Source organism: Mesoplodon densirostris, chromosome 11, assembly GCF_025265405.1.
Source record: "Mesoplodon densirostris isolate mMesDen1 chromosome 11, mMesDen1 primary haplotype, whole genome shotgun sequence".
NCBI classification, from domain to species: domain Eukaryota; kingdom Metazoa; phylum Chordata; class Mammalia; order Artiodactyla; family Ziphiidae; genus Mesoplodon; species Mesoplodon densirostris.
This window is the reverse complement of record NC_082671.1, coordinates 7,560,204-7,584,479: the sequence shown is the minus strand read 5'-3', so window position 1 is coordinate 7,584,479 and position 24,276 is coordinate 7,560,204. Positions and strand designations below refer to the sequence as shown.

The 24,276-nt window shown below is 49.4% G+C and overlaps 1 protein-coding gene across 1 annotated transcript in view; it reads left to right on the top strand.

The window, feature by feature from the left end:
• Nucleotides 1-1,781: 1,781 nt before the first annotated feature.
• The window catches only part of VWF (von Willebrand factor), a 133,454-nt gene continuing 110,959 nt past the window's right edge, over nt 1,782-24,276 (top strand). The window contains exons 1-5 of the mRNA XM_060111711.1: nt 1,782-1,836; nt 3,319-3,483; nt 11,705-11,807; nt 12,089-12,297; nt 20,010-20,131. Of these exons, the coding sequence (XP_059967694.1) occupies nt 1,782-1,836; nt 3,319-3,483; nt 11,705-11,807; nt 12,089-12,297; nt 20,010-20,131 (654 nt within the window). The remainder of the gene's footprint in view (nt 1,837-3,318; nt 3,484-11,704; nt 11,808-12,088; nt 12,298-20,009; nt 20,132-24,276) is intronic.

The following is a 24,276-nucleotide window of genomic DNA, read 5'->3' as shown; positions in this document are numbered from 1 at the left end:
CTAGCGGGACAGGAAGCATCAGCTCTCTCCTTCCTCTAAACACGGCTGCTAAATTGGCTCAGGTTGAGGTGTTTTTCCAGACTTCCCTGGAGACTGGCTCTGGAAACCGGATCCAAAAGCTCAGTTGCTCCAGTCTGGATTCTTCCCTGGCCTGCGCCGGCCTGCCCCGGACAGCCAGCCTTCCTGGTCCTGCCGTCTGTGGGGCAGTGTCTGAGGGGCACCCGTGACTGTGTAGGGGCGCCAGGAGGGCCAGGCAGCTCCTTAGGGCAGCTGCTAGGAAGTCTCCCACCAAAGCGTTCAAAGCCTTATCGCCTTGGAGGTGTTCCTAATACCATTTCCGTTCATTGTTTCCTCTCGGTCATTAGGAGGAGGCCTATCCCCTGTGGTGGCAGCTCACAGCTATTGTGGTGGGAAAGGCGGGGCTGACGGACGTCACAGCTTGGGCTTTATCTCCCCTCGGCCCAGGGTGTCCACAGCACGGGGGTCACTCACCAGCAAGACAGTCCCAAGCCACAGAAGGTCCTGGAGAGCATGGCCTAGGTCTGGTGGCACCACTGCAGAGGCTGAGTTTCCTGAAGGACCTTGGGGTCACCTGCAGTCCCCATTTGCAGGGGAAGGTATGGTCCTTGGGGAAGGGGGCTGGCTCATAGTGGGAGGAAGATGCAGGACTGATCCTCACCCCTGGGGAGCTGGGGTTCTCCATCCCTGGACTAGCTTGGAGGGTGATTCACAGCCAGGGACCCTCTAACGCTACCTCCTCCACTTGCCTCTGGGGGTCCTGTGGCTGCTTACGCTTCTGCCTGGGCTTTACTGCTTGTAATACTCGACCAGATGGGACAGGAATGAGCTCTGCCCTCACCTCTGGGTACCTTCTGGAAGCAGCCTGATGTACCTGTGTGTTGGGCACCTGCTCCAAGACCAAGCCTTGGCCATAGCAGACATTAGAGTGTTCCTTCCACAGATACATCATGGATGGGGTTTACCTCTCCCTTGTTTGGCTGGATGGGGCAGTGGGTGGTAAAGGAGCTCCCCACCCCCAGGGAATCTCAGGTGACAGACTGCACTTAATTTTGCAGCTTTTCCAGAGGAGGGAGCTGTGGCCGGGACCCTAAGTGACTCGGGGTATGCTGTGCCAGCCAGGGTCAGTTGTCCTTTTCTGGGGCGGCCACACCACAGGGAACCTTGCCCACCACCCAGGGCTGCTGGACTCCTGTCTATTTATCAGATCAACTCAGCAAATGTTGCCTGAACACCTCCTGGGTGCTGGGCACTGTGCTAGGTGCTGGGATGGGGATGAGAGAGGAGTTGGTGTACATTGTGGGTGATTGACCAGAAAGCCTGGCTCCTGAGTGTTCTCAAAGCCTGGTGCCCGTGGTAGGAGCAGAAGCAAGACAGTTCCTACTCCCCAGTTTGCTGCCGAGCGTGAAGGGATGCAGAGCAGGAGGGAATGAGGTGCCCCCGGCTCTGAGCGGCCGCGGGAGCTCAGGGGATGACACCTGGGGGCGTGTGGAGGCCAAGGCAGGGCTTTCCTCTCTGTGTGCAGCAGGGACCGCTGTTTGCGGAAGGATGCCCCGGGGTCCTGGATCACAGTGATTGTTACTCTTGGGCCTGGCCACAGGCTTTCTTGGGGACCAGCAGTCCATGTTTAAGGGGCAAATGCGAGTGATTCTCTTCTCTTGCTTGAAAAAAATTCTCCCTACTTCATGCATGGCCAGGAGTACATAGCAGCAGCCACCTGTGTGGCCAGTGATCGCGAGCTCAACTCTCCTGCTTCTCCGCAGATGATCCCTGCCAGGCTCACGAGGTTGCTGCTTGCTCTGGCCCTCACCTTGCCAGGTAGGTGCACAGGGGCTGCCACTCTTCACTGCTGCCTCAGGGCCATTGGGAACCCTCCCTGCCAGGGACCAGCAGGTGTGTCTGGAGCCCACCTGTGTGCCCAGCCCCACGTTCGCCTCATGCCGGGGCTGCCGGAGTCACTGGCTCCCTGGTTAATTCCTCTTATGAAGGTTCTGCGGAGCCCACTGCCCTGGACTTGTGTTTCTCAAGGACCCGGTGCCTGTAAATGTCTTCTCCAGTTAGGGAACTAAGAAGCACCAGGGCCACACAGAACAGTCCTGTATGCTGGGGATGGAGGATGGGGAGGAAGGAATCCAAGACTTGGGCAGATTATTAGCTTTGGAATGGATTGTGGAGCTCATCTAGCTGTACAGGTGTACATCTGATAGTACCGATGAAGAGACTGAAATGACTGCTCCAAAGTCACACAGAACCCAAATCCGAGGCCAGCTCTCCTTCACTGTACAGCACTGCCCTGCTTCCCTCACTGAGAGGCTGAGTCTGTGCAAGGCAAGGGGGACCCTTTTCTGATCCTGAGTCTCCTTTTAGATGACTAGGCCAGCAGCATCCAGGGCCCCAAGTTTGAGAAGCACAGGCCTGGGGAATAGTGGAGTGCTGCTCACAGGTTCGTCTGGGGCAGAATGTACATTCGTCATACCCTCTGCATCTTCCTACTAGGTGTGTTCTGTGCCAGGGGATCCAGAAAACTTAGAGATGGACAGCTGTGGTTTCCACCTGCCAGCACACACATACACACACACATACACACAGTGTGAGAGTGGCAGGAGATAGCGTATGACCCTGCAGGAGTCAATACTTCACAGATTCTATGTGTCAGGCACACAGGTTGATCTGTTTAGAATTCAATATATTCAAGATATACCCGTAGATGAATGTAGAAGGATGCTCATTACAATCTATGTACATATCAGAAAACTGGAAAATGCTAGAACCTATACCAAATCCATTTAGATGCAAAAGATAATGCAGCCACCAAAAATGTTTTGGAAGTACGGCATGGTAAATTCTTTACAATATATTGAGAAATAAACAGGTGATAAACAGTTTGCTCAGCATGCTGACAAATTTGCAAAAAATCTGTATATACACAGTAAAATAGAAATAAAAGATAAACGCTAAAACGTTAACTCTAGTTATTGCTGAGTGTTGGTTACAGATGATTTTAATTTCTTTTTGTTATTCTTCCATAGTCTCCAAATTCTCTCTAATGAGCACTCAGTACATTTAAAAATCAGTGAATATGTGTCATTAAAATGAATAGGTTTCCTGAAAAACAGTTCCTCCATTATTGCTGAGTCCTGGGTCATATTTTGGTGCTGAAAGCAACAGCTTTATTGTCACTGAGGATGGCAAGTTCTTCCCCGGAGCCTAATTTCTAACAGACGCAGCCTCGTTTCTACCAGGCTGCAGTGGTTTGGGCTGGTGGTGCCAGCTGTGCTCACGTGTGGCCTTTCCCTCCAGGGGCCCTTTGTGGAGAAGGCACTCTTGGCAGGTCGTCGATGGCCCGATGCAGCCTCTTCGGAGGTGACTCCATCAACACCTTTGATGAGAGCATGTACAGCTTTGAGGGAAGCTGTAGTTATCTCCTGGCGGGGGACTGCCAGACACACTCCTTCTCTCTCATAGGTGAGTCCGGGCCCTGAGGGGAGGAACTCAGAGGCGGGTGGGGAGTGGAGACAGCATAGCTCAGCCCTGGCAGGTGAGGGCCTTGGGGATTGCGGGTTGGGATTTCCTACTCTTAGGACAGTGCCTGAGCGGAGAGCATGGTGGGGAACGGCCTCTCCACGACGTGGGGATTCCCCCGGCTTCTCCCTGGGCCTCTACCGGTGGGAGCCTGGTGGATGGAGAGAGTCTTCGTGCTTCTCCAGTGGTTGAGTCTGTTGCTCCGGGTCCAGGCAATGCTCTGGAAGCCCTGAAGCATCGAGAGAATTGATGACCCAGAAGGTGGTTTTTAGTAGCAAAAGCCTGTAGAAAAGGGAAGGAAGGTTGCATGCTCTTGCTGGAATTCAGAGTATCAGCTGATGTTGAGCACCCACTGTGTTCCTGGCAAAGTGCTGGTATCATGCCCGTGTTATCTCTGCCCCCGTGCAGCAGCTCTGCGATGTAGGGGCAGGTACCGTCACCCCCCTTCACACATGAAGAACTGAAGCCCAAGGCGGTTGCACGATCCTCCCAAGGGCTGACGGATAATAAAGGAAGAGCTTTGATCCTGGGCTTGTCAGGACGAAGGGCCTTTCTTCTGTGTTAAGGAGAGAGGGCACTTTCCAAGGCTGGGAGTGGGGCTGGAGGCAGTGATGGAACACTGTGGTTTGGTGAACAGTTAACGAGATGTGTGTGGTGCATGAGTGAGGGATGCAGCAAAACCCAGCAAAGGCTGAGTCCGTAGCCTTGGCTGGGCGGGCGTGTGGAGGGGGAGATGGCAACGGACAGACCTACACTGTTACAGCAACATTTTTCGTGGCAATAGTTATAAGGAGAGTGAGGAAAACTTTACTCAGGAGGGACCAGTGCAATGGAGGTTTTGCAGTAGAGGAAAGAGATGGGCTCCACTCCAAATATAACACAGACGAGTGGGGATTTATAGTCAGGGAGCCGAGTGTGGGTTGCTGGTGGAAAACGACTAAGAGGAAACATCTGGGGTCAGGGGGCATTCTGGCTAAACCAACTTGACAGGATTCTAGCTGAAGGGAGGCCAGGGTGATACGATGTCCAGGGTGGGTTACAAGGAATATGATCAGATACTGAGGGTAGGGGATTTTCGCTAAACTGACCCAGCAGGATTCTTGCTAAAACTGGACTAAGCAGGCCAAGGACAGAGTCCATGGGGGCACCTAACCGAGGAGAGGGCTCAGAGGAGCCTGACTCAGGTTTGGTTACGGAGAATTGGTCAAGGAGAGCATCTTGGTCAACACCCAGACCCTCACATGAGATGCAGGCTATAGGGCTCTTGCGGTGTTACTGTTGGGGCCGTGCAGCCTAGTGGGGAGGTCCTTGTGCTGGGAGCCGTGGTTCCCTATTTCCAGCGTGCATGAGGCTCACCTGGAGGCTGGTTAAAACAGATTGCTGGGGTCCCCCATCCCTCCCACCTCACCCAAGGTTTCTAAGTCAGTGAGTCTGTAGTGGGGCCTGAAATGTTCATTCTTAACAAGTTCCCAGCTGCTGCTGCTGGTTTGGGGCCCCAAGTTCGAGAAGCACAGGCCTGGGGAATAGTGGAGTGCAAGACTGGGTCATGCGGGCAGGCTGATGGGGCCAGGTCTTGCTGTCTGATGGGGGAGTTTGTTTCTTGATTCAGCAGGCAACGAGGGGCTAGCGTAGAGCCTCAGCAGAAGCTGGTTCTTTGCCAAGATGCTTCTGAAAGGGAGAGAAGCGGGATGCAGGGTGGCCTTGGCCGTGGTAACCAGGCGGGTGATGAAAAGGAACAGAGACATCCCTAGGGCATGATGAATTGAGGAAGTCATCCTGAACTCTGAACTCTGGGGACCCGTCTTGCTTCAGAGCAGCAATGGAGAGAAAAGGCATCCCCTCACCTTCCCTGGGGAGCTGAAGGCCCCAGGTCCTTCCTCCTCAGGTGGTCCCAATGTTTATTTCAGTGTATTCCTCCATCTTAAAAGTCACAGTGCATTTGTTCTGCTTGCTTTTTAAGAGTCCACATGTGAGATCGTACAGTATTTGTCTCTCTTTGTCTTATTTCACTTAGCACAACGCCTCCAAGGTCCATCCACGTTGTCGCAGATGTACCGTGGGCACTTGGGGGCATGTCTATCAAAGTCAGGGTAACGCTGACCCCTGTTCCTCACATCCATGTGGGTCGGTGTCAGAAGTCCGGCCTCTCTGGCCATCCTTCTCTGGGTTTCGGGGGCCAAGGAGGAATGGAGGGCTCTCTAGGTCAGAGCATCTCCGTGGGACACCCCCTCAGCGTCCTCCTTTTCTTACAACAATTTGCTCTTGTCAAGTGTCAGTTTTCTGGCAGGTAGTTGGCCTAAGTCAGGCTGTAGATCAATCCCATTTCAATGTAGATCGGTTTAATTCCCACCCAAAATCAGCTGCTAACATCAGAGAGCATGGGTGGCTGCTGCTTCTGTTTTTAGGGGTGGGGGTGGGGTATTGGCAGGAGAGGGATAATCTGAGGAGCTGAGCCCGGCGGGGTGGGCCAGCACCGCTGCTCCGGGGGCCGGAGGTGCCAAGGGGCCCAGCACCGCTGGGCGCTGCCGTTCCATCCTGCAGGCCCGGCTGTGCCCTCCCACACGGCTCTGCTCTATTGTTCTCTATGACATCCTGTTTCCTCGCTTCTAAATCGCAAATTCCCGTTCCTCTCCTGTGAACCTTGTTCACATCCTGGGTAAAGTGTTTGTGTCCGAGCATCAAGGGCCACCTGGTGCCAAGGCGAGGCCCCTTGCCCTGATGTTGGCTCCCGGTCCGGCAGGCTCCATCCAGGGTCCCAGGTCCAGGCTCCTAGCCGGCCAGCACGGGGACCTGGGAGGGACCTCGGGAGTTCTGGTGGCCCCTGAGCCACCCTGCGGGATGTGGCTCCCTAAGCAGCCCCGAGAGAGCCACGGACAACCGGCAAGGTTCTGCGTGAACTCCCCAGCATGAGCCTCTGCCTCCCCGTCAGTATGTGGCCAGGTCACACCAGATCGCCGTTGTGCAGCTTTTGGACGATGATCACCTGCATCAGAATCACAGGAGTGGCCCTGATGTGGGCTCTGCCTGTGTTAGCGGTGTAAACCAATAGTTCTCAACCAGGGTGATTTTTTTTCCTCCAGAGGACATTTGGTTGTGTCTAGAGACATTTTAGATGGTCACAACTTGGGGGGTGGGGTGGAGGCTAGTGTCATCTGATAGGTAGAAGCCAGGGGTACTGCTAATTATCCTATGTGCACAGAGTGGCCACCACAACAAAGAAGTATCTGGCCCAAAGAAATATCTTGCTGGGCAAAAATGTTCTTTTTTAAAATTTTATTTTTTATTGAAGTATAGTTAAATTACAGTGTTGTGTTAATTACTGCTGTTCAGCAAAGTGACTGTTATATATTCTTTTCCATTTTAGTTCATCACAGTGCATTGCATATAGTTCCGTGTGCTCTACAGTATAGGACCTTGTTGTTTAGCCACTCTCTATTTAATAGTTTGCATCTACTAACCCCAAACTCCCAATCTTTCCCTCCCCCGACCTCGGCCACCACAAGTCTGTTCTCTATTTCTGGGAGTCTGTTTCTATTTCTTAGGTAGGTTCATTTGTGTTGTATTTTAGATTCCACGTATAAGCGATATCGTATGGTATTTGTCTTTCTCTTTCTGACTTACTTCGCTTAGTAGGATAATCTCTAGGTCCATCCATGTTGCTGCACATGGCATTATTTTATTCTTTTTTGATGGCTGAGTAATATTCCATTATATATATGTGCCACATATTCTTTATCCCTCCATCTGTCGGTGGACATTTAGGTTGCTTCCATGTCTTGGCTATTGTGAATAGTGCTGGTATGAATATAGGGGTGCATGTATCTTTCTGAATGATAGTTTTGTCTGGATATATGTGAGCAAAAACGTTTCAAAGCCACTTGTTTAGATGGCCTCCAAGCTCCTTCATGCTGCCACGGTTTGCTTTTCTGAAGTCTCCTTCCAAACCTCCCCGTGCTGCCCCTGCCTTGGGTGTGGAATTCCGCAGGGTCCTGCAGGTCTGTCCTCACCGAGGGTCCCAATCCCAGCACCTCTACCCCCACCTCCACCAACGGGCCGCTGCCGTACGCAGTGCTGGGCTCTGGGTGCCCCTGGCAGGCTCCTCAGCTTCCAGATGCCATCGCCCCTGGGGCCACGCAGAGCCCACCCTTCAAATGCTTAAACCAGCCCCCGGTCCGAGTCCCAGTCCCGTCATCACTCACCAGCTGTGTGACGATGGGCAGGTGACACCGAGTGTCAGCTGCCTGGTGGACCCAGGTCCCACGGGCTGTGGAGTCAGGCTGTATCACTTTTTACCTGGAAAAGATGGGAGCTCCCATGCACCCCAACCGTGGGAGGCTCGGGGCTCTGTCACGTTCTCCTGGTGCCCTTTTGATTGACTTCCTGCTGGAGTCTTGGCTGGCCCAGCCTTCAGGCCCTTCCTTCATTGTGGCAGTGACCTCTTGCCTTCCCCACGGCACCTGTTCAGCCCTGCTTCCCATGGAACAAGTGACTGTTGAGGTGATCTTACATCCTTGAAAGCCTTGAAAGCAGCTTCAGGATGGTGGCTCACGCCAAGCTGCCTGATTGCAGGCAGTGTTCCCCACCCACTCTCCAGCAAACACCACCCCCCCACCTCCTGCCCCTCCCCTGGCTGGCTGCCTAGCTCTCTCAGGCACCCTTCTGAATCCCCACGATGGGGAGGGAGCATCTTTGAGGAGAGGTGCCCAGGGTTCCTCTCCTGTTCCCAGGAGGGAGATGCCTCTAGCTCAAGGTGATGTACTGGCTGAGTTACCTAGTGAAGCAGGTGCAGAACCCTCCAGCCCTCTTGAGACTGGGGATGGATAGGAATTGTACTGGTGAGGAGGAGGGGGGTTCTGTGGCCGGGAGGAGACCCCAACCTCTTGTGCTCATTGTACCTCTGCCAGCAGGCAGGTGGTGAATGGGGCTCCCTCCAGGCTGGGGTGTGGTGGTCAGGCTCAGCCCCGGCAGAGGCCGGGAAGGGATTCAGTCTTTGGCCCACTGTGAATGTCAAGGGGCCGGGAAGGCTCCTGGGAGGGACCGCAAACTGAAGGCTGTTGCCGGGCTCTCCCACTTGTTTGCGCTTTGCAGCATTTTATTATGGAAAATTTCAAACATACGGAAGAGTTGAAAGAATAGGACAATGAACACCCCTATACCCACCACTCAGACTCTGCCATTAACATTTGAGTTTATTTGTCCTATCACTTATTTTTGTTTTTCTTCGGCTAATTTCTTGCTGTCAGAAAGTCTGTTCAACTTTTGAAAGACTTGCTTGCTACACAAACTGTTGGAAGTGAAAATGCAGTTTGGACAAGACTCCTCAGTGGGACAGGACAAAACCCTTCCCCATGGTTGGCATCTCCTTTAACCCCTGCCAGCGTTGGTCTGGGGCCCGGCAGATTGTGGCTTGTGGGCTGTGGGTGGTCTGTGGGCCTTTCCTGGTGGCCCCTGAGCGGCTAACAGTATATCATTCAAGACTCTATTCTTAGAATGGGCTTGTTAGTTACATGCCACGGCCCTCACTGAAATCTTACCAGAAACAAGTCTATTTTCTGGCTCATTCTGGTTGGTTCTGTGTGTGTGTGTGTGTGTGTGTGTGTGTGTGTGTGTGTGTGTGTGTGTACCAGGTGTCTCTGTCCTCCAGCAGCCTGGGTCCAGTACAAGCCCTGGTTGGAGGACGCCTCCTTCCAGACCTCTGCTGGGCTGTCCTGAGACCACCCTTCTCAGCTCGCTTTTTCAGTGGCCCCAGCCGTGGCAGCTGCACGTCACGTCGACAGACCTTCCAAGCCTCCTGCACTTGGTTCCATGGACATTCTTGCCTTCTCTCTCTCTTTTTTTAATTTATTAAATTTATTTTTGGCTGTGTTGGGTCTTCATTGCTGCGCGCGGGCTTTCTCTAGTTGCGGCAAGCAGGGGCTACTCTTCGTTGCGGTGCGCGGGCTTCTCATTGCGGTGGCTTCTCTTGTTGCGGAGCACAGGCTCTAGGTGCATGGGCCTCAGTAGTTGTGGCACACAGGCTCAGTAGTTGTGGCTCGTGGGCTCTAGAGTGCATTCTCAGTAGTTGTGGAGCACGGGCTTAGTTGCTCCGCGGCATGTGGGATCCTCCCGGACCAGGGTTCGAACCCGTGTCCCCTGCCTTGGCAGACGGATTCTCAACCACTGCACCACCCCTTGCCTTCTCTTTTGCTGAGGAGCTGGAACTACAGTCCCCTGACCCTTCCAGGAGCAGGCACATGTCCTCATTTCCAAGCTTAACCTTTCCACCTGGGTCCCCGTCCCATTTCTACAGGAGCATGAAGGCGTGGCACCCCCAACTTTGACCCCTGTTTCTCCAGCATCTTCCATCTCTGTCTTCACCGGCTGCCCTCATCTTCCCTATTTCCATCAACTTCTCAGTCTCAAAGGCTTGAGACGCAGACCACACTGTTCCTTCTGGATCCTTCATCTCCTGTGGCCCCTCAGTTATCTTTGAAAACCAATAGCCCAGCACAGGAGCCTGTTCTCCGGACAAGCAGTGGGGTTGTTAGGTCTTCATTAAGCTGCAAAAATGTCTCTTCCTGTTTTCCCGCTTTCATGTCAACCGCCGTCACCCTTGCCTCTGCATTTGCCCTTCACAATGGCAACGTCAGAGACCATTTGATCACGTGTTTGGCTATTCAGACATCTCTAATGGCAACATCTGTGTCCTTAGTAAGTTCGCCACATGGAGTGAGGCATTTTTTTTTTTTTTTTTTGCGGTACGCAGGCTTCTCACTGCTGTGGCCTCTCCCGTTGCGGAGCACAGGCTCTGGACGTGCAGGCTCAGCGGCCATGGCTCACAGGCCCAGCTGCTCCACGGCATGTGGGATCTTCCCGGACCGGGGCACGAACCCGTGTCTCCTGCATCGGCAGGCGGACTCCCAACCACTGCGCCACCAGGGAAGCCCTGGAGTGAGGCATTTTACCTGTGGTATCTCTAAACCTCTCCCAGAGAAGCAAATTCAGTACAGTGAAGAGAGACGCACGAATCTCCATTTTATTTATTGTTTTTGAAGTTTTACCAAAGTATAGTTGATTTACAATGTTGTGTTAACTTCTGCTGTATAGCCAATTGACTCAGTTATAGATGTATATGTATTCCTTTTCATATTCTTTTCCATTACGGTTTATTATAGGATATTGAATATGGTTCCCTGTGCTCTATAGTAGGACCTTGCTGTTTATCCATTCTATATATACCAGTTTGCATCTGCTAATCCGAAACTTCTAATCCTTCCTTCCCTCCCTCCCCCAGGCAACCACAAGTCTGTTCTCTATGTCTGTGAGTCTGTTTCTGTTTCGTAGATAGGCTCATTTGTGTCATATTTTAGATGCCACGTGTAAGTGATATCATATGGTATTTTGTCTCTCTTTCTTACTTTGCTTAGTAGGATAATCTCTAGGTCCATCCATGTTTCTGCAAATGGCATGATTTTGCTCTTTTTTATGGCTGAGTTGTATTTCATTGTGTGTATATATATATGCATATATATACCATTCATCTGTTGATGGACATTTAGGTTGCTTCCATATCTTGGCTATTGTGAATAGTGCCGTAATGAACACACGGGTGCATGTATCTTTTTGAATTATAGTTTCGTCTGGTTATATGCTCAGGAGTGGGATCACTGGATCATATGGCAACTCTATTTTTAGTTTATTGAGGAACCTCGTACTGTTTTCCACAGTGGCTGAACCACTTTGCATTCCCACCACCAGTGTAGGAGGGTTCCCTTTCTAAGAGAACATTTTAAATAACACATCCCAGAGTTCCTGTCCCCAATAACCACATTGTGGCTTTGATTCACTGCCTTAGAAAGCATTCGACTCATGCTTATTTTATCTTTATACTTCGATTGTAAACTCCCAGAAGGAAGGGGTCAGAATTTTACATTTCTCTTTTGAGAAATATAAGAGACTACTAGAGGGCTATGTATCAAGAGGCACTCAATAAATATTTTTAGATGAATGGAAAGATGAGTGCACCAATGAGATTTTTAGGGAAATTTTTGTTGCCCATTTGTTAAATCTTTGGGGGGAGTTTTCCACTGAGATAAGATTATAGAGATGATGATTATAAATAAATGTATTCACTTTTTTTGGGTAATAATTGCTACCCAGTTTAAATAATTCTTTTCTCTTTCAGGGGACTTCCAAGATGGCAAGAGAGTGAGCCTCTCCGTGTATCTTGGGGAATTTTTCGATATCCACGTGTTTGTCAATGGTACTGTGCTGCAGGGGGACCAGAGGTAAGTCGGAGCCCAGAAAGTTCAAATTAGAAGGGGCCCTGATAATTCCCCTGTACTCCCCCATCGTCTTTCGGATGAAGCAGCAGGGCCCAGAGAGAGGAAGTAGATGTGCCCAGAGGAAGTGAGCAGGGTGTGCAAGAGTGGGGTGTCCCAACGCTTGGACTAGGCACACAGCCTCTGCCCATTGGTCTGAACCCTGCAGCATGGTCGGGTTGAAGGGTGGAGGGACATCTGGAAAATGGACGAGAAGGCCACTTCCTGAGTTCCTCCTGTCCCTCCAGGGTCTCCATGCCCTATGCCTCCAAAGGGCTGTACCTAGAAACTGAGGCTGGGTACTACAAGCTGTCCAGCGAGGCCTACGGCTTTGTGGCCAGGCTTGATGGCAGCGGCAACTTTCAAGTCCTGCTGTCAGACAGACACTTCAACAAGACCTGTGGGCTGTGTGGCAACTTTAACATCTTTGCTGAAGATGACTTCCAGACTCAAGAAGGTAGGCTTTTCTGGCACGCCGTTTCCCGAACGCATGGCTGTGCTGTTCTGCTCACCAGTCTTCACTATGACTCTTCCCCTGGCGTTCCAGCCTCCCCAAGTCCTCAGCTCAACTTATCCCGCCAACCTTATCTCTTAGCGTTCTACTTCGCTGCCTAGACCCCCCGTCAAACCAGATCTTGGGGGCTCCTCAGACCCGACGAATTCCCCACATGGCAGATGGTTGATAAATGCTGGATGGTTTGAATTCCCCACATGGCAGATGGTTGATACATGCTGGATGGTTTGAACAGATCCTCCTGAGCCACTGTGTTGGAAATTTGAGGATGAAATCTATAAAGGGTGGTCCTGGGACTTCCCTGGTGGTCCAGTGGTTAGGACAACATGCTTCCACGGCAGGGGGCCTGGGTTCGATCGTTGGGGAACTAAGATCCTGCAAGCCACGCAGTGTGGCCAAAAAAAAAAGGGTGTCCTCTACACTGTCCAAAAAGGCTAGTTTATGTGGGTGTGCGTGCATGTGTATGTTCACAAGCAACAGGAAGTAAGAGACAATGCGAAAACCACTGCTAATCTTCTTTCTTCTTCTGATAATTTCAATTACATAAACATTTAAGTAGGGATGTTCTTTTGCAAAAGCTGAATATTTGTGTATAAGTTCTCCTTCTTTTTTACGGTTAAGGGGTAAGTGTGTAGAGAAACAGTTGATTATTCCTTTCATTGGACTGGAAAATAGTAAAATCATTTGTTTCTGTCTTCTCCAGCCCTGATTTCTTAAACTTTTTATTGTTCAATATGTACATTTGAGGCTATCAACTTTCCTTAAATACTGCCTTAGCTGTATCACACCAACTTTGATAGGTACATATTTTCATTTTCATTGAGTTCTATGAATTTTCTATTTCCATTTTGAGTTTTATCTCAACCTATTAAATGTGCTTAAATGTTTACATGTTCAGAATTTTAAAAGCTATCTTTTGCAACTAAATTGATTTCTGATTTAAATTAGAAATTTGGGGAGATTTATCTGTGGCCATGATCTTTTGTAATTGTTCTATGTATGCTCCAACAGAAGGTTTTCTTATTTATTTATTTATTTACTCTCAGTGGGATCTACGGTACAAGATGTTTGTTAGAGATCAATATCAAAAGGAAGGAGAGGAAGGAGAGCTGAGTAGAGGGAGAGCTCTAGAGCAAGGACTGACCCTCAGAATGTTCCATACCAGGCTAAGATGTCTGGGCCCCATTCGCTCACTGCATATGGACTGCCTCTAGAAGGGTATGACATCAGGAGGTAGTTCTCTGTAGCTGAGACAGACTCTGAAGAGCAAATCAAGTCCTGCGTGAAAGGGATCTGGGTAGTGCACCTCTGTTTCTACCTCAGATGGGTTGCAAGATTTTTGGCCAAATGTGTGAAGCAGGGCCTCATCCAGCTAAGATTACTGGTAATTGAAGTAGCCAACTCTTAGTTCTTTGCCACCAGTATCAGCATTATAAAGCCATTTCTCTGTCATTACAAATACAAAACAGTTTTCAGTGGTAAAAAGATAATGAATTATGGTCCTATCACATTGGTTGTATGGGTGTAAAAACCTGGGCTGGACAACAATGTCATAAATACATTTGCTTTTGGAATTAAGTGTTGGATATATTTTACATCTGAAGAAAAAGAAGAAAATAAATTGAAATATAAGACAAGAAAAATATTATCTCAGAATGCAAATTGCTTCTTTATTTTAAAGTCTATTTTATCTGATATGAGCATTGCTACTCCAGCTTTCTTTTGATTTCCATTTGCATAGAATATCTTTTTCCATGCCCTCATTTTCAGTCTGTATGTGTCCCTAGGACTGAAGTGGGTCTCCTGTAGACAGCATATATATGGGCCTTGTTTTTGTATCCATTCAGTGAGCCTGTGTCTTTTGGTTGGAGCATTTAATCCATTCACATTTAAGGTAATTATCAATATGTGTGTTCCTATTACCATTATCTTAATTGTTTGGGGTTTGTTTTTGTAGGTCCTTTTCTTCTCTTGTGTTTCCCACTTAGAGAAGTTCCTTTAGCATTTGTTGTAGAGCCGGTTTGGTGGTGCTGAATTCTCTTAGCTTTTGCTTGTCTGTAAAGCTTTTGATTTCTCTGTCGAATCTGAATGAGATCCTTGCTGGGTAGAGTAATCTCGGTTGTAGGTTCTTCCCTTTCATCACTTTAAATATATCTTGCCACTTCCTTCTGGCTTGCAGAGTTTCTGCTGAGAAATGAGCTGTTAACCTTATGGAAGTTCCCTTGTATGTTATTTGTTGTTTTTCCCTTTCTGCTTTTAATAATTTTTCTTTGTCTTTAATTTTTGTCCATTTGATTACTATGTGTCTCAGCGTGTTTCTCCTTGGGTTTATCCTGCCCGGGACTCTGTGCTTCCTGGACTTGGGTGGCTATTTCCTTTTCCATGTTAGGGAAGTTTTTGACTATAATCTCTCCAAATATTTCTTGGGTCCTTTCTCTCTCTCTTCTTCTTCTGGGACCCCTATAATGTGAATGTTGGTGTGTTTAATGTTGTCCCAGAGGTCTCTTAGGCTGTCTTCATGTCTTTTCATTCTTTTTTTTTTTTTATTCTGTTCCACAGCAAAGAATGCCACCATTCTGTCTTCCAGGTCACTTATCTGTTCTTCTGCCTCAGTTATTCTGCTATTGATTCCTTCTAGTGTATTTTTCATTTCAGTTATGGTATTGTTCATCTCTGTTTGTTTGTTCTTTAATTCTTCTAGGTGTTTGTTCTTTAATTCTTCTAGGTCTTTGTTAAACATTTCTTGCATCTTCTCAGTCTTTGCCTCCATTCTTTTTCCGAGATCCTGGATCATCTTCACTATCATTATTCTGAGTTCTTTTTCTGGAAGGTTGCCTATCTCCACCTCATTTAGTTGTTTTTCTGGGGTTTTATCTTGTTCCTTCATCTGGTACATAGCCCTCTGCCTTTTCATTTTGTCTATCTTTCTGTGAATGTGGTTTTCATTCCACAGGCTGCAGGATTGTAGTTCTTCTTGCTTCTGCTGTCTGCCTTCTGGTGGATGAGGCTATCTAAGAGGCTTGTAAGAATGTTTCCGGATTGGTGCCAGATTCTGTATCTTTTTGTTGAACTACATTTGTTAATTGTGTTATTCAAGTCTACTATTTTTTTTTACTACCTTTTGTCTGCTTCATCTACCCATTACTATATGAATAATGCCCTCACTGTCCCCCCACCTTGTTTCAATAACTACTAAATTTGGCATTATTATCATAGTTTTACATAATTGGTGTTTCTTTGGCTATGCCTTCATGTTTAACAGGTTCTTTGCTTATAATTTCTCCTTTTATGTTACTATTTTTTGTAGGTTCAATTTCTATTTTTTAAAAAAACATCCCTTAGAAGTTCCTCACTCAGAGTCTGGTAGTGATAACTGAAACAAACACTCCTTCATTCTTATATGATATGTTAGCTAGGTATAGAATTCTAGGACATTGGTTATTTCTAACAGTGCTTTGAGGATGCTGTTCCATTGTTGCTGTCAAGAAGTATGTTGTCAGTCTAATTGTCATTTCTTCACAGATAATGTGTCTTTTAGCTTTGTGTATGAGTCATCTCATTGCTTTTGGTATTCTGAAATTTCACTGTGCTATTTCTATGTGTGGGTTTTATTTTTATTATCTTGCTTGATACTTTTTGTGACTCATGAATCTGATGATTCCTACCTTTCATCAGAAATAGGAAAATTTCAGTCATTATCTCTCTTCTGTTAGACATCTGTTGGATATTTTTATTCCACTCTATTTTCCCTCTTTACCATACTTCCACTTTTCTATCTCTTTATCCCTCTTTCTTGCTTGAGTGGTATGGTCATGCTGGCTGGTGAGAACCAATCATGTGCATCTTTTCCAGCTCCATTTTCAGTAATGTCATGTTGGTAGCTTGAAACTGGCCATGGTGGGAGTATTTACACCATGGAAACAAGTAAATCAGGGCTTTGCTTTCCCCCCAGAGAGCTGGCTTATCAGCACATCACTATTTAGATCTATCTTCTAGTTCACTAATTCTCTCTCAACTCTAATTGACAGATGATGTCTAATCCATCAATTGATTTTTCTTTTCTATTTCATTGACTATATTTGTAATTTTAGAAGGTAAATCTGGCACTTTTTCAACTCTATTATTTTTCTTATTGTCTTGTTCTTTTATCAAGTTTTGATTTCTTCTTTATAACAGCAATTTAAAATATATTTCTTTTATAACCTCTGTACAAAAACTTTATTATCTGAAGTTTCTAGAGCTTGAATCATATTATCTTTATGTCTGCTGGGTCTTGCTTGAAGTAGATTGTTGTCTATATTGCATAATTTTGGATTGTAAGCTCATCTTTAGAAGGGTTTTATGCTAATTTTTAATATGGAGTTACTGAATCTCACAAGAAGTATAAATTGGAATCTCAGTGCTAAATGAGGGCTTTCCTATCACTATAAATTCTCAGAGGAGACTTTTCCCCTCCTATTCAGAGTCAAGACCAAGGAAATAAACTTCCTTATTATTTTCCTACTTCTCAGAGTGAATTTTTTTCTTGTTAGCTTTCTCACGGAGTGGGTAGTCCTTCAAGACTGCCAGGTTCACAAAGAGGTCTAAGCCCATCTCCCTACATCATGCAGACCCAAGACTCATTTCCATCAATTTCCAAGGAGCTGTTAAAACCCAAGCACATTAGTTGGCAAAATTGCCACCCCCACTGTAATACCCTGTAGTCAGAACATCAAGTCATATTTGCCAGTTCTATTCTTAAACTTTCTTTCCTTGCTTTTAAACTTTCTTCCCTTCCCTTCCTCCTTTCCTTCTTCTCCTTCTTTTTTGTCCCTTGTCATTCCCTCTACTTTTTAAAATGGGGTTAAACACAGATTCAACAGGATATTTGTCCTTTGCAGTGGCAGAGTTTTCAGATTTTTCTAATGTGTTGTATTGCCAGAAATGGAAGTCTCAGCCCTAAGATGTCCTTTTCTCCAGGCTTTAAGATCTAAAAAACTAAAAATGGTTTGGGATTAACAGATACACACTCCTGTATAGAAAATAAACAACAAGGACCTACAGTATAGCACAGGTTATATTCAATATCTTGTAATAACCTGTAATGGAAAAGAATCTGAAAAAGAATATATATGCATGTGTATAACTGAATCACTTTGCTGTACACCTGAAACATTGCAAATCAACTATACTTCAATTAAAAAATAGTAACTAAAAATGGGACCTATGTTACTAGGGAGAAGGTGGTGCATGTTGGCAAAAAGTCAGGGCTCTGGTGATATTTTTGAAATCACTCTCAGAGGACTGCGGGTTTATTTTTTTTTTTGGTTGGCAAAGACTCGACAGTTAACCCTGTTTCCTGACATCATGGGAGCCTGCCCAGCTGGTTTTAACTCTGGCTGTCAGAGATTTTTCTATAAGCGAGATGATCTGTAATTCCATCTATCAGACATCCTTATGTCTCATTTCAGATTTAGCCCATAGGGTTTCACTTCCTAAAAGGTCAGGAAAGAATCTAGAGGTCCTCTAGTCTAACCCATCATTTTACATATGAGGAATCAGGCTCAGGAGATTATGGGATCAGCCCAAGATCACACAGGGCGATCGAAGGAGAACTGAGACCAGACCAGGGGTCTTGATTCTCTCTCGGGCTTTCCCCACATAGCACAAAGCCTCTTCTCCGCCTCTTCCTTGAGATGGTATATTAGAAGGTGGGCAAGCCTGTGTGGCGTGGTGACTAAGAACCCAGAGAATGCCTATCATAATGCCTGGCACATAGTAGAAACTTCACAGATTTAAGTGCCCTTCCCTTTGGCTTCTCCATGTATTAGTTTCCTGCAGCTGCCAACAAATTACTGCAAGCTTGATGGCTTAAGACAACAGAAATTTATTCTCTCACAATTCTAGAAGGCCAGAAGTCCAAAACCAAGTTGATGACAGGACTACACTTCCTCCAGGGGCTCTGGGGAGAATCTGTGCCTTGCCTCTTCCAGCCACTGCCAGCCATCCTTGACCTGTGGCTGCATCATTTCAATCTCTGCCTTGGTCTGCACATTGCCTGCTCTGTGTGTGTCTCTGTTTGATCTCCCTCTGCCCCTCTCTTTTTTTTTTGTGGTACGCGGGCCTCTCACTGTTGTGGCCTCTCCCGTTGCTGAGCACAGGCTCCAGATGCGCAGGCTCAGCGGCCATGGCTCACGGGCCCAGCTGCTCCGTGGCATGTGGGATCTTCCCGGACCGGGGCACGAACCCGTGTCCCTTGCATCTGCAGGCGGACTCTCAACCATTGCGCCACCAGGGAAGCCCTCTCTTTTTTTATAAAGATTTTTTTTTTTTGATGTGGACCATTTTTAAAGTCTTCATTGAATTTGTTACAATATTGCTTCTGTTTTATGTTTTTGTTTGTTTGCTTGCTTTTTGGGGGCACGAGGCATGTGGGATCTTAGCGCCCTGACCAGGGATCGAACCCGCACCCCCTGCAGTGGAAAGCAAAGTCTTAACCTCTGGACCACCAGGGAAGTCCTTACCCCTCTCTTAAAAGGACGTATGTGGTTGCATTTAAGGCTCACTCAGTGAACCCAGGATAAGCTCTTCCTCTCACAATCCTTTATTCAATCACAACTTTTGCCGTAAAATATTCACAGGTTCTGCGAACTAGGAAGTGGACATATCTTTGGGGGCCATTTTTTTCTGCTCACCACACCCAGAGGCCAACTCACTATACTTCCAAGTCCTGCTTTTCTTGTTCCGGGGATAGTTTATTTTCTATTTCCAAGTGCGTGATCTGATCTTGAAGCATGCTTCACTCTCCCAGATCTGGCTATGCAGAGGCACTGTTTGCCTTGCTGCTACACTGAGCCCCTTTGCAATGAAGGTGCAGCAGTTCTATTTGGCACTGACTTGGTACCAGGTACCATGCAGGCCTGGAAGGCCCTCACAGTCTCTTGTGGGTCACTGATAGGAGTGTGTTTGCTCTGAGTACCAGGGCACAGATGCTCTGCGAGCACCAGGGATGCAGTGATGGGGATGCTTAGGTTCATGCCACATCCTTACCTTCATTCTGCAAACATATGTTGAGTGTCCACCATCCAGCAGATAAGAGTTTAGAGATAAGAGCCACAGCCTGTGCCCTGAATTAAGGAGCTCACAGTTGAATGGGGGGTGAATATAAGTAAAAAGGACACTAACACAAAGGATGATGAGAGCCTTGATAGAGGGATGGCCAGGGTGCTGAGGGAGCACAGAGAGGGGCACCCAACCAGACGGGGGAGGGAGACAGGGAGTCGAGCTAATTCAGAAGGGCTTCCTGGAGGAAGTGGTTCCGGGGCTGCATCTCAAAGAATAAATTGAGAGAGTCGGGGTAATAAGGGGGTGGAGAACATTCCGCACAGAAGGAGGAAAGGGAGCAAAGTCCTGAGAAGCGAGAGTGGGTGGACTGTTCCCCGTCGCCTTTGCTGGCGTCTTCCTCACTGTGCCCATCCATCCAGCCGCCCCCCACCAGACGCTGGCTGAACCCGGGTGCCCGTGCCCTGTGGTGTTAATGCCGGGGTACTCCTGCCACAGATGCCTATGTTTTAATCTAAAGAAAGTTGATTCAGGTGACAACGGGCCTAGAGTTCTCACTCAGAACTCCCGGCTCTCACGACCGTGACTTCACCCTCCTGAAACTTTCTCCACAGGGACCTTGACCTCGGACCCCTACGACTTTGCCAACTCCTGGGCCCTGAGCAGTGGGGAACAGCGGTGCCAGCGGGCGTCCCCTCCCAACAGCTTGTGCAATATCTCCTCTGAGCTGCAGAAGGTGGGTCCACCCAGGCTTGATGTGGGCTGGGGGCGGGGGCGGGGTTTCTGGAGTCAAGAGGCAGAATGATATGCAGTCCCAGGTCCTCCATCCAGGGGAGGAGTGAGTCCCTCTGGCTGCTCCATGTCCCACGGGCCCCTTTCCTCCCGAAAACCAGCTGGGGCTAGAGTCGCGTAGATGCTAATCCTAATACTGTCCTGGGCCTGGAGCTCTAAAGATGGGCCTGGTCGAATGAGTTGGTACCGTGAGTGACTATACTTTTCTGTTTTACGTTCCAACGCCCTCTCAGCCCCAGATATCACCATCATCACCTGCCACCTGTCTGAAATTCTGTGGTAGAAAACCATTCCTTTTTTTTTTTTTTTTTTTTTGTGGTACGCGGGCTTCTCACTGCTGTGGCCTCTCCCGTTGCGGAGCACAGGCTCCGGATGCGCAGGCTCAGCGGCCATGGCGCACGGACCCAGCCGCTCCGCGGCATGTGGGATCTTCCCAGACCGGGGCACGAACCCGTGTCCCCTGCATCGGCAGGCGGACTCTCAACCACTGCGCCACCAGGGAAGCCCAACCATTCCTTTTTAAGGGCCCAATAAGTGGTTGTTATAAAGCACAAGTATGGGGCCAGGCCCCAAGGTCTCACCAGCACATCAGCAGGAAGGGGGTTACCTCCTGGTGGGGAGGGAAGAAAGCTGGGGGGAGGGAGGAAGGTGGGGGAGGGAGGGGCAAGTCCTGATGTCCCCAGCTTGGATGTTGTAATAGTTTCCTGAGGCTGGAGTAGCAAATTATCTCAAACCCAGCGGCTTACAGCAACAGGAATGTATTCTCACGGGTCTGGGGGCCAGAAGTCTGAATTTGGTTTCAAGGTGTCTGCAGGGTGGGCTCCCTCCAGAGGCTCTAGGAGAGAGTCCCCCCTGCTTCGTCCAGCTCCTGGGGACTGTGCGGTTCCTTGGCCTGTGGCTGCCTCCGCCACTCGCTGCCTCTGTGGTCTCATGCCTCCTGTCTGTGTGCTTCTGTCTGGAGACAGAGCGGATGGGGGCTTCTCCCGCCCCTCCCCACATGGCCCTATTTCTCCCTGTACTTAGCAGCTCTTTTCCCTTCAGGGTTATCCTTTATGATCACACTTGGAGAGGAGGGGGTCTGGGCGGGAGGGAGCGGGCGGGACTGCACGCTATCTCCTCCTTTTGCGGGTGGAGATGGCCTCTGTGCTTCTGTCTGGGGTGTTGGGAGGACGATGCTTTAGGTGGGGAAAGACCTCCCTCGATGGACGACCTCCCTCTCCCGCTTTGGGGCCAGGCCTCCTGGGCTGAGAGAGGAGAGAGCGGCATGGCCCCAGATGCAGCTGGGCTCTCGTCAGCACATGGATGCCCTGTCCAGGCTGCACTCAGAGACTCACCGTCTGGGGAACGGGTTCCTTGGAGGTGATGTGAGTCAGGTTCCCTGGAAGCAGAGGTTTGTGGGCAGCGAGTGACCAGGGAGGCTCTCAGGGAGTGAGCGAGACGGGGCTGGTCAGGGGGAGAAGCTGAATGCCACGTAGTTACGACCGAGGCCTTGGCTGGTCCTTCAAGGAGCTCTGAAAGCTGTGCTGGCCCCATGGGGCAGGGAGGCCCACACCGACCAGTTGGTCATTGGATGTAGGCTGCCTCTGGGCAAGGAGACGGGGCGGCTCCCTTGGGCTGAGGGCAATGCCTGCAGAGTGACTCGGCTGTGAGTCCCCACCAGCCAACACCCTCAGCTCCCGGTGGGTGAGTCCTTCTGCTCTGACACCCAACCCCTGGTCTACATGGGGGACGTATACCGCACCCAACATCCCCCGCAGAGCCAGCTACTTGACAGCATCGCCTCCCTACCATCCACCCCCCTGAGCAACCATGCTGCTCCAACCCACAGCCGTGCAGGGGGAGGGCGGCCCCTGCTTATCCCCGGGACTGTCGCCATGACGGGACTTGACAGGCCACATAAGCCCCTTGCCTGGGCCTGTGCGGATCTGCAGGGCGAGGAGGAAACCAGAGCTGGCGCTGGCGCTGGGGGTTAAGGAGCTGCCCCGAGTCACCAGCTAGCATTGCGGAGTCAGGACTCACACGCTGCCCGCCCGCCCCCATCCCGCCTCTGCTGTCTGCCTGCACCGTCTCAGGCTGCCCAGGTGAATTCCACCCTTGTGTTTTCCTTCAGGAGCTGGGCTCCCTGAATCTTGAGGTTCCTTTCAGCTCTGAAATTCTTTGTGTGTGTCTCTGGATTGGACTAAAGAGATGGTTGATAATACGTCTCACTAAATATTCAATGGATGGATGGATGCAAATTGGGTGGTGTAATTTATCTAGGGATTGGGACACCCCCATGATCACAACCCCGAATCCTTCATTTGTAAGACCAAATCTGCATGTAAGTAGAGAAACTCCAGCCCTCTCCTACTCCAGTAGCTAAATAAAACACACAGCCACCTGCACACGCACACACCTACCTTAGCGTGAGAGAGCTTCAGTGTTAGTTGCCCAGTCTTTCTATTTTCATGGAACAATTTGATCTTCTGAACCAAGGAGTACGTCAGCACCAGGAAAATGCTCTGGGCTCTGCTTGATCCAGCTGCCTGGACCGTAAACACAATTTCCAGTTTATCAACAAGTACATTCCTAACGCCTCTTTTTCTTGGGTTTCCAGTGTTTCAGTGGTGCTAGGTTTCCCAGCTGGTCCGGAAACATCTCTGTCACCTGGAGCGTAGCCCAGTACTGGCAACTGTCAGAGGCAGACCAAGTTCTAACCGCGGGGGGAGGGTGTTATCCTGGGGAAGGGGGGTAGTTTCCCCTTCTTTCCAGGAAAACTTTGAAGTAGCAGCCGCTTGTCCTTGTAGATCCTTAGTGTGTCCCGTCCCTGGGCCACTTTGTAACTCTGCTTTGTGACTCTGCCCGGCTTTGTAACTCTGGGCAAGACACTTGCCTTCTCCAAGCCTCAGTTTCCACATATGTAACATAGGCACAGGGCCAGTGCCTGCTCCACGAGGCCATCTAAGGATAAGGGAACACGTGTGGAGTGCTTAGCCCCGCGGGGCTCCATTGTACGAGCTGTTATTGTTATTATTATTCCTTTTGTGTCTGTGTTTGCCCCTGGAGTGGCCGCGCTTTGCGAGTGGGAGTGGGAGAAGCAGGCCAAACGCACACAGTACTTGAAGCGTAAGCTCACAACTCATTCTTTCTCTCCTCCCCTCCTCCCAGTATAACCCCATTCTTTTGGAGGCGGGGGATCGATCTGAGCACAGCTTGGGGTTAGAAGGAGAGCAAGTTGCCTACACACATGGACACGGAGGGGGGAAGTGCAGGAGTCAACTTTTCTTCTGGGGCTTCTTGTAACCCAGGGGCATTTCGGATTGAGGGCCCTCCAGGAGCCCAGTGCAGCCGGGAGGGGAGGAGGAGAGATTTTACCCTCTCTTTCTTTATTTCCAAGCGTACACTTCCATAGATGGCTGTGGTTCTCTGTCCCCCGCCCTTTTCAGTGTTCTCTAGGCAGGGGTAGGATTGCGGGGTTGGTGGAGGGGAGGGTGACGGGGAAGTTAGTTGGCGAGCTGGGTGGGGGGCAGGTAGGTACCTCTGTTACCGAGGGCGTGGGCTTGTCTCACTTTATTTTGCAAACACAGGCAGCGCAGAGTAAGTGCAAGACAAGTGTTCCCACCCTCGTGGTACAAAGGAATGCTCTCAAAGACAAGTGTTCCCACCCTCGTGGTACAAAGGAATGCTCTCATTGACCCCGAAGGAGAAGTGGGAGGTGAGGACAGGATTTTCAAAAGGGGAACCTGATACGGAGGCAGAACAGAGAAGGCAGCGGGGCACTTTGTCTCCCGGAGACAGAGGGGGAGGGCCTGGGGGGTGGGGCGTTGGGGAGGTGCTGGGAGAGAATCCAGAGAGGCCTCCTGTGTCTCCCAGGTGCCTTTGGAGGCACACTTGCTACTCACTTTGTCTCCTGGGTGCCGTAAAGTTCTTACTAACCAGCGTCCTGGGAGCAGGTTAAGAAATCGGTTCCCAAGTTTTCAGGGCTGGGCCGAGGTCCCCCAGACACTCAGACCTCCCAAGGCACAAGCTCCTTCTAGGTTGTTTACCTGAGAAGAGGGGCTGGGCTTTGTCTCAGCCAGTCAGGCTGTGTTTGCCCACGAGCGGGCCGCC